Genomic DNA, 13,653 nt, shown 5'->3' with positions numbered 1-13,653 from the left:
ATAGAAATGTTGATTTGATAGGTTTATCTCATATCTTATTTTGATAAAATTGTTATCTTGATTCATTTTGGGGGGTTGTTTTTCTGGTTTCTTCATGTCTACCTGTTGTTTTTGTAAAGTTGTTTTTCAGTCATGTCCAGCTCTTCGTGACCCCATTTGGAGTTTTTTGGTCAGAGATACTGGATGGGTTTGTCATTTTTTTTTCTCCAGCTCATTTTACAGATAAGGAAACTGAGATCAACAATGAGAATCTGAGGTCAGATTTGAACACAGGAAAAGGAGTCTTCCTGACTGCACCCGGCATTCTATCCACTGCAGTGCCATTTCATTATCATTTAACTTTTCAGAATACTCAGAATAATAGGATTCTAACTCAAGAGCTGGAAAGGGTTCTAGAGACTATATAGTTCCACTGCTTCATTATAAGGATAATGAAACTGAGGCCCAGGAAAGGAAAGGGAAGGGATTTAAGGGTAAGATCTGAATCAAGGCCTTCCGATTCCAGGAATCTAACACAAAGTGCTGTTGGCAACTGCGATCGGTTAAAATGAATTTTTATAAAAATTTTGCGACACTCAGCCTCCCCCCTATCAACCATTCTCCCTCTTCCTCTGCTCTGCCCTCCTCCATGAGGGGTACACCAGAGCGTCACACTGGTAGGATTAGGAATCATAAGCAGTGTACAGCTCTCCCTTCCTCTTTTTGAAGGGGTGTGGACCTATATAGAATAGCAGATATAGTGTCAGGATTGATGGGTTTCTTGGTTTAACTAAACTTCTTTTTTCTCTTTTTAAACCTTTATCCATGGGCCGGCTTAACTGTGGGATTGGAGGATGAAAGTGGTGTCAAAACAAAAGATATCAATAAAAAAAATCATATTAAAAAGATCACCAGGTATGGAGCATCAGAAGAAATGAATCACAGCGCCCTCTAAGGGGCCAAAGCCTAGAGCTACACCAGCCAGTTTCTTCTATGGGGCTTTTCTCTTTGACTCATCAGAGCCAGGATCCACCTACACTGTTGGTAATGAATTCTCTACTAAAGAGTTGGCTGCCAAAAAAATGATACCTCTCCTCCTCCTCCTCTTCTACCTCCAAAAATATGATTTCTAAGGTTTGTTTGTTGAGAACCCCAGAGGAAAAGTCAGGGTAATTTGGGGACAGTTTGTGTGCCCAATGTAGAGCCTGATGGGGCTGGAGGGAGTGTTGAGCCCTGAGATGTGAATTTTTTCTAACCTGAGCTGTAGAACTGGAAAGGACCTAGGAAGCCAACTGGTCCCACCCCCCACCCCGCCATTTTATAAAGGCCTAGGTAGGGGAAGGGACTTTCCCAAGATTACTCAAGTAAGCATCAGGAGTGAGGTTTGAACTCAGGTCTCTTGGTTCCTGGCCAGTGTCCTTTCCTTTCCATCTGTTTACCTTCAAGTAAAAGCCACCAAACTCATTTTGCCTTGAAATATTCCTTTTAAATATGGGAGGAAGGGAAGAGGAGATGTTTGGGTATTTGGGTGGGGTCTCCTAAAACTTTAATTCCATATGGGATATAAAATATAAGCTATAGTGAATTTTACAAAGCAACCACTTCTGTGTTAGTCAAATCTTCAAATTAGGACAATACACAACAAGCAAACCTCTTGTTCTCCTCAGGGAACCAGGTTATTTATTGCCCAAGAACACTTAGGGCTAAAGTCTCCACCATATTTATTCAAAGAAGTCTGTCCTGACCTGCTCCTAAAGAGTCATCCTGTATAACAAAGATTTTTAAAAAGAGGGAAGAAGAAGCCAGTAAAAAAGCCTGACAAGTGTGTCACACACCCACAGTCCTCCTCAGCTGAGAAGTGAGGAGAGGTGCCTTCACATCCTTGTCATTTCTCTAAATTCAAGCTCGATCGTCTTGTTGTGATTTTTCCATTTATTATTCTGATCAGTGTTTTTGTGTGTCCGTTTGTGTGTATGTGTTGTGTGTGTGTATGTGTGTGTGTTGTGTGTGTGTTTGTGTGTGTGTTGTGTGTGTTGCGTGTGTATGTGTGTGTGTGTGTTGTGTGTGTGTGACACACAGAGAGAGTTATTTTTCTTGGCATATTTCCCCAGACCAAAGATTTTAACTCTCTGCCATCTTTTTTTTGACTATTCCCTCCCAAACTCATCCATTTGCCTTAAAATACTCTTCTACTTTTGCCATTTCTCTCCCTCATCCTTCTTAAGAACAAATTCTTTCATAGCATCTAGTTGGTTCATTGGTCTGGCCCATCCCCCCATGTCTACTCCCAGTGCTGCAGCCCATTGTGTCATCAGAGACCCCTCCCCACATCAGAGTGTTTTATGAGCCTTGGAACAGACTGGTGGGACTCATACCAGAAACAGGCTTTGGTGAAGACAGTTGTGCTCGGGTTGTTGTCTTGATCCAAAAAATCCTGAGGGGGGAACTCCTCCTCCTCCTGCTAGGAGGAGGTGGGCAAGACATTACCATGGACACTCATTCGGGTTTAACCATCTCCCTGGCCATGTGTCGATGATGGCAAGTAAACCGGTAAGATTAAGTCAAGGTACTTGGCCTGGGCTCCTGTTCGGGAGGGGACTGTCGGGAGGTTCTTTGATGGCTGGGGTATCCTAATAATTGGGCTGATTGAAAGAATGGGAACCTTTTGGAACTTTGGATTTTTTTCGGTCTTTTATATAAAAGTGGAGGTTTTTCTTACTTTTTGGTTCGAGATGGTAGAAAGAGGTATAATAATAAGGAGGGATAGCTTGGTCTTGTACAGTTTCCAACAATTGTCTTTGAAAATTTGCCATTAGCCTTTCTAGCTTCCATAACCCATATTGGGATGAGTAAAATGAGGGGAGGGAGAGTGTGGGGAAGAGGAAAACCTTACATGTGTGTGTGTAAAGTGTAAAAGTATATGTGTGCATGTATGTATATAATAATTTCCATGGGGACCTGTGACCCTGAACTCCATGATGGGGCCCTGCACCTGATCTTCATGGGTGGTCTAGGCTCATGATCTTCGTGGAGTATCTCTAACCCTGATCTCAATAGTAGTTTTCTGCCATTGGGGGTCTTGGACCTTGAGCTCCATGAGGGATCCCTGACCCTGCTCTCCTTATGGGGTCGTTGACACTAATCACTCTGTGGGGTCACTGCTACAATAATCCTGCCTCCTTCTATTCCGCACCAGTTTCTCTTCCCTTCCTCATGACCTGACCTTTCTCCCCTAATTTCCTCATGAATCTTTGCCCCTCATCTCCTCTGTCTCTACTGCGCCCTTCCACCATCTCTTCCTTTTTGTTGGTCTCCAGCTCTTTATCCTGCCTCTTTTAATACTGGCTCTCACACCATAATCTCCATGGGGGTCCCTGTACTTGCTGTCTATGGAGGGTCTCTGCCTCCAGAGGGTCTGTGTCCATAATCTGCATTGGATGTTTCTGCCACTGATCTTCAGTGGGGGGAGACTTGTCCTTGATCTCAATGGGGGGTCTACAACACTAATTTCTATGTGTGATCTCTATCTCTGATTTTCATAAGGGGGCTCTGTCCCAGGGGGATCGGCCCCTGATCTCCATGGGGGATCTCTGTCTCTGATCTCCATGGGAGGTCTGTGACCTTGGTCTCCATGGGGGGTCTGTGACCCGGATTTCCATGGCAATCATTGACTTTGATCTCCATGGGGAGTCTGTGACCTAGTCTCCATTGGGGGTCTGTGACCCGGATTTCCATGGAGACCTGTGACCCTGAACTCCATGATGGGGCCCTGCACCTGATCTTCATAGGTGGTCTAGGCTCATGATCTTCGTGGAGTATCTCTAACCCTGATCTCAATAATAGTTTTCTGCCATTGGGGGTCTTGGACCTTGAGCTCCATGAGGGATCCCTGACCCTGCTCTCCATATGGGGTCGTTGACACTAATCACTCTGTGGGGTCACTGCTACAATAATCCTGCCTCCTTCTATTCCGCACCAGTTTCTCTTCCCTTCCTCATGACCTGACCTTTCTCCCCTAATTTCCTCATGAATCTTTGCCCCTCATCTCCTCTGTCTCTACTGCACCCTTCCACCATCTCTTCCTTTTTGTTGGTCTCCAGCTCTTTATCCTGCCTCTTTTAATACTGGCTCTCACACCATAATCTCCATGGGGGTCCCTGTACTTGCTGTCTATGGAGGGTCTCTGCCTCCAGAGGGTCTGTGTCCATAATCTGCATTGGATGTTTCTGCCACTGATCTTCAGTGGGGGGAGACTTGTCCTTGATCTCAATGGGGCGTCTACAACACTAATTTCTTTTTTTTTTTTTAAATTTTTATTTTTATTTTTATTTAATAGCCTTTTATTTACAGGATATATACATGGGTAACTTTACAGCATTAACAATTGCCAAACCTCTTGTTCCAATTTTTCACCTCTTACCCCCCACCCCCTCCCCTAAATGGCAGGATGACCAGTAGATGTTAAATATATTAAAATATAACTTAGATACACAATAAGTATACATGACCAAAACATTATTTTGCTGTACAAAAAGAATCAGACTCTGAATTATTGTATGATTAGCTTGTGAAGGAAATCAAAAATGCATGTGTGCATAAATATAGGGATTGGGAATTCAATGTAATGGTTTTTAGTCATCTCCCAGAGTTCTTTTTCTGGGTATAGCTAGTTCAGTTCATTACTGCTCCATTAGAAATGATTTGGTTGATCTCGTTGCTGAGGATGGCCTGATCCATCAGAACTGGTCATCATCTAGTATTGTTGTTGAAGTATATAATGATCTCCTGGTCCTGCTCATTTCACTCAGCATCAGTTCGTACAACACTAATTTCTATGTGTGATCTCTATCTCCGATTTTCATAAGGGGGCTCTGTCCCGGGGGATCGGCCCCTGATCTCCATCTGATCTCCATGGGAGGTCCGGGACCTTGCTCTCCATGGGAGGTCTGTGACCTTGGTCTCCATGGGGGGTCTGTGACCTGGTCTCCATTGGTGGGGGTCTGTGACCCGGATTTCCATGGAGACCTGTGACCCTGAACTCCATGATGGGGCCCTGCACCTGATCTTCATGGGTGGTCTAGGCGCCATGATCTTCATGGAGTGTCTTTAACCCTGATCTCCATAGTAGTTTGCTGCTATTGGGGGTCTTGAACCCTGAGCTCCATTATGGGTCTCTGATAATGATCTGTTTTGTGAGGTCTCTGATAAATGATCTCTTTTGTGGGGTCTCTGCCACATTAATCCTGTCTCCTTCTATTCCGCACCAGTTTCTCTTCCCTTCTAATGACCTGACCTTTGCCCCCTAATTTCCCCATGAATCTTTGCCCCTCATCTGCTCACACTCTATTGCGCCCTTCCACCATCTCTTCCTTTTTGTTGGTCTCCAGCTCTTTATGCCTCATTTTTTAGTAGTGATTCTTCACACTGTAATGTCCATGGGGGTCCCTGTACTTGTTGTCCACGGCGGGGGGGTCTCTGCCTCTAAAGGGTCTGTGTCCATAATCTGCATGGGGCATCTCTGCCACTGATCTCCAAGGTGGGGGGAGACTCTGTCCTTGATCTCAATGGGGAGTCTACAACACTAATCTCTCTGTGTGGTCTCTACCCAAGATTTCCACGAGGGGGCTCTGCACCAGACGTATTGGACCCCGATCTCCATGGGGGGTCTCTGACCCTGATCTTCACAAAGGGCCTCTGACACTGATCTCGGTGGGTAGAATCTCATCCTGATTTCGTTGGGAATCTCTGACTTTGATCTTCTTTGGGGGTCCCTGATCCCGGGGGCTCAGTATCCGCAATCTCAATTGGCATCTCTGCTGCTGGTGTGTGTGTGGGGGGGGGCTGTGTCGTTGATCTCAATGGGGGGGTCTACAACACTAACCTCCATGTGTGTTCTCTACCCCTGCTCTCCATAAGGGACTCTTCCCTGGACAGGTATTGGATCCTGATCTCCATGGGTGATATCTCGGACCCTGATCTCCATGGGGGGTCTTTGCCACTGATTTTTCATGTGATATCAGTAACCCTGAACTCCATGGTGGGGCCCTGCACCTGATCTTCATGGAGAGTCTAGACTCATGATCTTCATGGAGAGGCTCTGACCCTGATCTCCACAGTAGTTCGCTTCCTCTGGGGGGGTGGGTCTTATACCCTGATCTTCATGGGGGATCTCTGATCTCTATAATGGGTCTCTGATACAGATTTAATTGGAGGATCCCTGACCCTGATCTCCATAATGTGTCTCTGACACAGATCTCCATATGGAGTATCTAACCCAGATCTTTTTCGTGGGGTCTCTGCTACATTAATCCTGCCTCCTCCTATTCTAGGCAAGTTTCTCTTCCCTTCTCATGACCTGACCTTTCCCCCCTAATTTCCCCATGAATCTTTGCCCCTCAACTGCACACACTCTCCTGCCCCCTTCCACCATCTCTTTTTTGTTGGTCTTCAGCTCTTTATTCCTCATTTCTTAGTTTATCTCACTCTATGATCTCCATGGGGGTCCCTTTACTTAGCTAATGTTCATAGAGGGTCTCTGCCCCTGGGGGTCTGTGTCCATAATTTCCATGGGGAGTCTCTGCCACTGATCTCCATGAGTCTTTATGGTCAGCATAAGGGGGTTCTGGCCCTGGTGGCTGTGACGTAGATCTCCATGGGGGATCTCTGTTGGTGATCTCTGTTTGGGGTCTGTGCTCCTGATTTTTATGGTGGGTCTTTGCCACTGATGTCCACGGGAGGTCCGTGACCCTTATCTCCATGGAGGTTCTTTGATCCTGATCTCCGTAGGGGTCTCTAAGCCTGATCTCCATAATGGGTCTCTGACACTGATCTCCATGGGGGGGTCTCTTATCCTGATCTCCATATGGGATCTCTGATAATGATCTCTTTTGTAGGGTCTCTGCTACATTAATCCTGCCTCCTTCTATTTTGCCCCAGTTCCTCTTCCCTTCCTCATGACCTGACCTTCCCCCCCTAATTTCCCCATGAATCTTTGCCCCTCATCTCCTCTCTCTCTACTGCGCCCTTCTACCATCTCTTCCTTTTTGTTGGTCTCCAGGTCTTTATCCCACCTCTTTTAGTAGTGGCTCCTCACACCGTAATCTCCATGGGGGTCCCTGTACTTGCTGTCCATGGAGGGTCTCAGGCCCTGGCAGGTCTGTGTCCATAATCTGCATGGGGCGTCTCTGTCACTAATCTCCAAGGTGGGGGGGGGGGGGCCTTGATGCCTGATCTCAATGCGGGGTCTATAACACTAATCTTCATGTGTGGTCTCTACCCAAGGTTTCCATAAAGGGGCTCTAGCCCAGGGGGATTGGACCCTGATCTCCATGGGGGATCTGTGACTCTGATCTCCAAGGGGGATCTCGGTCCCTGATCTACATGAGGGATCTCAGACTCTGATCTCCATAATGGGTCTCTAACACTGATCTCCAAGGAGGTTTCAGACACTGATCTCCATGGGGGGTCTATCTCCCTGATTTCCATAATGAGTCTCTTGACACTGATCTCTGTGGGGGCTCTCTGTCCCTGATCTCCATGGGAGGTCTTTGACATTGACCTCCATGGAGGGTCTTTGCCACTGATCTCCATGGGGGGTCTCTGCCACTGATCTCCATGGGGGTCTCTGCCATTGATCTCCATGGAGGTCTTTGTCACTGATCTTCATGGAGCTGTCATTGATCTCCATGGGAGGTCTTTCCTGATTCCATGGGGGTCCATGATCTCCATGGGGTCCTCCAGTAATCTCCATGGGGTCTCTGCCAGGATCCCTGGGGTCTCTTCCATGATTCCGGGAAGTTTTGATTTGATCTCATGGGGGTCTCTTTGATCTCCATGGGGTTCTGCCCTATCCTGGGGGTTCTCCAAAGTCTCAATGGGGGTTCTTCACGATCTCCATGGGGGCTCTTTCCCATCTCCCAAATGGGTCTCCCAGGATCTCCATGGGGGATTTTGATTTTCATGGGGGTCTCCCTATCTCCATAATGGGCCAAACATTTTATCTCCATGGGGGTCTGACTGATCTCCATGGGGTCTCCAAGGATCCCATGGGGACATTGATTCTAATGGATCTTGACAAAGGTCCATGGGGTCTTTGCCAAAGTTCTCCATGGGGGTCACTGCCACTGATCTCCATGGGGGGTCTCTGCCACTGATTTCCATGGGGGATATCTGTCATTGATCACGATGGGGGGATGTCTCTGCCACTGATCTCCATGGGGTCTCTGAATTGTTCCATAGGGGATCTCTGTCATTGATCTCCATAATGGATCTTGACATTGGTCTCCATGGGGGGTCTCTGCCACTGATCTCCATGGGGTCCATGGGGAGTCCCTTGCCACTGATCCTGGGGTTCTTCCTGATCCAACAATGGGTCTCTGACATTGATCTCCATGGGGGGTCTCTCCACTATCTCCAAGGGTCTCTGCCACTTTGATCTCCATGGGGTCTCCGCCACTGATTCCATGGGGGTATCCCCACTGATTTCCATGACATTGTTTCCTTGGACTTAATTTGGGTTCCATGGGGTTTTCCCCAGATCTCCATGGGGTTCTGCCACTGATCTCCGGGGGTCTCTGAAACCCTCCATGGGAGTCTCCACACATGTCCTGGGGTCTGCCCTGATCTCCATGGGGGTCCCTATCGATCTCCATGGGGTTCCCCACTGATCTCATGGGGGCTCGCCCCTATCTCCATGGGGTTTGACTCCATAGGGGCCCCCATGTCTCCATGGGGCCCCCAGATCTCCATGGGGGTTCTCCACTGATCTCCATGGGGGTTCCCCCTTCTCCATAAACCCCACTGATTCCAAATGGTCTTGCATTGGTCTTATGGGGGTTTTCCGATCTCCAAAGGGGTCTCCATACCACTATTCTCCATGGGGGTCTCCGCCACTGATCTCCATGGGGGGTCTCCGCCACTGATCTCCATGGGGTCTCCGCCCTGATTCCATGGGGGTCTCTGTCCCTATTCCTAATGGATCTCGACATTGATCTCCATAATGGATCTTGACATTGGTTTCATGGTTTCCCAAAATCCAAAGGGGTCTCCCACTGATCTCCAGGTTCCCCCTATCTCCATGGGGTCTCCCCCACGATTCCTGGGGGTCTCCCCTACCCAAAGGGGTCTCTCAACTTCCTGGGGGCCTGCCCTATCTCCATGGCCCTTCCATAGGGTCTCCCAAAACTCCAAGGGGTTCCCCACATCTCCATAAAGTCTCACCCATTCCATGGGTCTCCCCCTTTCCATGGGGTCTCACCTATCTTTGGTCTCTCTTATCTCCAGGGGTCTACTTTCTCCCATTTTTTCCCTCCCGGGGGCTTCCCAATCTATTGGGGGCCCTCCAGGGGTCTCCCCCACTATCTCCATGGGTCTTCCCCCTTTCCTGGGGTTCCCCTATCTCCTGGGGTCTCCCCAATCTCCTGGGGATCCCCAAATTTCTCCAAATTTTCCCGAATTACATTTCTCTGTTTCCAAAATTCCATAGTCTCCCACTTCTCCATTCTCCCCCATCTCCATTCTCCCACGATCTCCATGGGGCCCCCTTCCATTCTCCCCAAACCCTATCTCCTTCTCCCCCAATCTCCAAAATTCTCCATACTCCATTCTCCACTATCTCCATGGGGTCTCCCCTATCTCCTGGGGTCTCTTTTTCTCCATTGTCTTGCATTATCTCCATTTTCCCATTTTTCTCCAGGGGTTTTTCCAAAAATCTCCAAAATTTCATACCCATTATCTCCAAGGGGGGGTTTTTCCATGTTTCCCAAAAAATTTCCCCCACTATCTCCATGTTCCCGCACTGTCTCCAACTTATTCCATGGGTCTTGAAATCTCCATGGGGTTTTCCCAAAAATCTCCATTCTTCCCCTTCTCCATTTCTACCATCTCCAATTCTCCCCACATTCCATGGGGTCCTTCCCTATTTTCCCAAATCTTGTTATCTCCTTTTAAAATCTTCCCATTTTCTCATTTTTCTCCACTATCTCCTGGGGGTCTCCCCCTATTCCATGGGGGTCTTGCCCTAATCTCCAAGTTCGCCCTTTATCTCCAAAGCCCATCCCCAATCTGCCCTTATCCCCATGGGGTCTCTGCCCATCTCCAAGGGTCTCACAATTTTCCAAGGATTCTTCTGATCCAAATGGTTACATTTGATCTCCATGGGGGTTTTATTGATCTCCAAATGGGTCTTCTTTCTCCTTGGGATTTTCTCCCATGATCTCCATGGGGGTCTCGCCCTAAATCTCCAAAGGGGTCTCCCCCCTGTTCCATGGGGCCTGTCCTATCTCCCACGGGGTCTTTGACTCTGATTTTCTCCATGGGGGGTCTCGCCTGATCTCCAACCCCCAAAAGTTTAATCCTGCCACATTCCATGGGGTCCTTCCTATCTCAAAATCCCGCCCAATCTCCATGGGGGCCCTTAATTTCCCCTGATTCCATGGGGTTTTGATCCAAAAGTCTCTTGACATTGATTCCAATGGATCTTGACTTGGTCCCATGGGGGTTTTTCCCAAAGTCTCCAAGGGGGTTCCCACCACATCTCCTGGGGTCTCCCCTTCCCATGGGGTCTGCCCCAACTCCATGGGGGTCTCCCCCCTGATCCAAAGGGTCCCCCCCACTCAATTTCCCTAATCTCATTTTCTCCATTTTTCCCCCCAAACTCCTGGGGGTCTCCCCAATCTCCATTCTTCCACTATTCTCCAGGGGTCTCCACACTTTCCTGGGGGTCTCCCCCCTATTCCAAAGGGGTCTCTGCCCATATCTCCATGGTCTTGCCCTTGGTCTCCATTCCTGCCATATCTCCATGGGGGTTCCACCCTATCTTCCATAATGGGGTCTCTTTTCCTTGATCTCCAAGGGTCTTGCTTTATTCCATGGGGTTTTCCCAAAATCTCCAAGGGTCTTCCCCATTTGATCTCCAATGGCTCCCATTCCAAAGGGCCCCCCACATTCCATGGGGGTCTCCTCCCCATCTCCATGGGGCCTCCCCCTGGGATCTCCATGGGTTCCCAATCTCCATGGGGTCTCCCCCCATTCCAATGGGTTCCCACTATCTCATGAAATTAACCCAAAAAGGCCGACATTCCCCATGGGGTTTTTCCCTAAATCTCCAAGGGGCCCCCACTATCTCCATGGGGTTCCCCCCATTCCATGGGGTTCCCCACCCCATCTCCAAAGGGGTCCTGTCCCATCTCCACAAAGGGTCTCGCATTGCTCCATAAAGATCTTGACATTGGTGTCCTGGGGGTCCCCACGTCTCCATGGGGGTCTCCCCCACTGATCTCCATGGAGGTCTCTGCCACTTCTCCATGGGGTTCTGTCCCCGTCCCTGGGTCTCCGCCCTGATCTCCATGGGGGGTCTATGCCACGTCTCCATGGGGTTCTTCCTGATCTCAACAATGGGTCTCTGTCCCTATCTCAACAATGGGTCTCTGCCAGTCTCCATGAGGTCTCTGTCCCTGATCTCAACAATGGGTCTCTCCCTCATCTCCTGGGGTCTCTGTCCCCATCTCAACAATGGGTCTCTGCCAAATTCCATGGGGTTCGTCCTGATCTCAACAATGGGTCTCTGCCAGTCTCCATGGGGGTCTCCCAGTTCCTGGGGGGTCTCTGTCCCCTGATCTCAACAATGGGTCTCGTCCTATCTCAACAATGGGTTCTCCACATCTCATGAGGGTCTCTGTCCCTGATCTCATTGGGTCTCCATCTATCTCCATGGGGGTCTCCCCCTGATCTCCAATGGGGTCTCTGCCATGATCTCCAGGGGTCTCCCCTTTTTCCCTTCCTGGTTCCCCTGTCTCCATGGGGTCTCTTTGCCCTGATTATAAGGTCCTTGTTGTCCTGGGGTCTTACCCTGTTCCAAAGGGGGTTTCCCTGTTCCCCAGGGGTCTTGCCACTGATCCCATGGGGGTCTCTGCCCAATGGGGGTCCCGCCAGACTCATGGGGGGTCTCTGCCCTTGACTCCATGGGGCCCCACTGATCTCCTGGGGGTCTGCCCTGATCTCCATGGGGGCTCGCCCTGATCTCCCTTGGGGGCTCCCTACTGATCTCCATGGGGGTCTGCCATTGTCTCCTGGGGGTTTCCCCCCATCTCCAAGGGGTCTTCCCTGTCTCCATGGGGGTTTCCCTCGCCCCATGGGGTCTCGCCCGGGTCTCCATGGGGGCTCCGCCACTGATCTCCATGGGGGTCTGCCACTATCTCCAGGGGGTCTCCGCCACTGATCCTCCCCTTGGGGTCCGCCACTGATCTCCATGGGGGGTTCGCCACCCCTTGATCTCCTTTGAATTGATCTCCATAAGGGACTTGACATTGCCCATGGGGTTTTCCCAAAGATCTCCCAGGGGGTCTCACCCACTGATTCCATGGGGGTTCTCCTCTCCTGGGGGTCTCCCCACTGGTATGGGGGTTCTCCGCCCAAACTGAATTCCCCTTGGGGGGTCTCTCCACTGTCTTGGGGGTCTTCCCTGGGGTCTCCCCACTGATCTCCGGGGGTCTCCCCTGATCTCCTGGGGTCTCACATCCAAGGGGTCTCCCCCTATCCCTGGGGGTCTCTGACCCTGATCTTCATAATGGATCTCTTGACATTGATCTCCATAGTGGATCTTGACATTGGTCTCCATGGGGTTTTTCCCAAAAGTTAAGGGGTCATGCCACTGATCTCCATGGGGGTTCTGCCTGGGGTCTTCCCTGAAGGTTCCGCCCTGATTCCATGGGGGTTTCCACTGTCTATGGGGGTTCCCCACGTTCCTATTGTCTCCGCCACTTTGGTCTCCATGGGGGGTTTTTCCCGCCAGGGGTCTCCATGTCTCCAGGGGGCCCTTAATTTCTCCATGGGGTTTTCCCAAAAAGTCTCCATGGGGGCTTCTCCCACTGATCTCCTGGGGGGTCTCCGCCCCCATGGGGTTCCCCACTGTCTCCATGGGGGTCTCGCCACTGACTCCATGGGGGGTCTCCCCTGATCTCCATGGGGGGTCTCCCCTGCCATGGGGGTTTCTTCCCACCATAATGGATCTCCAACCCATGGGGGTCTTGCATTTTATGGGGTTTTTCCCAAAACCCCAAAGGGTTTGATCTCCATGGGGGTCTCGGGGCCCCCCTGATTCCATGGGGGTCTTGACCCTGGGTCTTCCAAATGGGGTCTCCCCCTTTTGGGGCCCATTGATCTCATAATGGATCTTGACATTGTCTCCATGGGGTTTTTTCCCAAAGATCTCAAAGGGGTCTTGCCACTGATCTCCATGGGGGTCTCTGCCTGGGGTCTCCGCCACGTTCCATGGGTCTCCCCCTGATCTCCCAGGGGGTCTCCCCCTGATTCCATGGGGGTTCCGTTTGATCTCTGGGGGTATCCGCCACAATCTCCATTGACCCATTGGTGAATTGGCTCCATGGGGGTTTTCCCAAAGATCTCCATGGGGTCTCTCCACTGATCTCCATGGGGGTCTCCACTCATCTCCATGGGGGTCTCCGACAGTGATGTCCATGGGGGTCTCTGTCCCTGATCTCCACAAAGGGTCTCTGACATTGATCTCCATGGGGGGGTCTCTGCCACTTATCTCCATGGGGGGTATCTGTCATTGATCACAATGGTCGGATGTCTCTGCCACTGATCTCCATAGGGGATCTCTGACATTGGTCTCCATAGGGGATCTCTGTCATTGATCTCCATAATGGATCTTGA

General features: G+C 50.0%; 1 protein-coding gene across 1 annotated transcript in view; it reads left to right on the top strand.

Moving 5' to 3' along the window:
- The first annotated feature begins 2,366 nt into the window (after positions 1 to 2,366).
- Positions 2,367 to 13,653, top strand: part of LOC116420252 (activating signal cointegrator 1 complex subunit 2 homolog) — a 29,067-nt gene continuing 17,780 nt past the window's right edge. The window contains exon 1 of the mRNA XM_031944612.1: positions 2,367 to 2,529. Within this exon, the coding sequence (XP_031800472.1) occupies positions 2,512 to 2,529 (18 nt within the window). The 5' untranslated portion in view covers positions 2,367 to 2,511. The remainder of the gene's footprint in view (positions 2,530 to 13,653) is intronic.

The sequence above is a fragment of the Sarcophilus harrisii genome, chromosome X (genome assembly GCF_902635505.1).
Source record: "Sarcophilus harrisii chromosome X, mSarHar1.11, whole genome shotgun sequence".
Lineage (NCBI taxonomy): Eukaryota > Metazoa > Chordata > Mammalia > Dasyuromorphia > Dasyuridae > Sarcophilus > Sarcophilus harrisii.
Note: the sequence above shows the minus strand (reverse complement) of the source record. Positions and strands in the feature narration are given on the sequence as shown.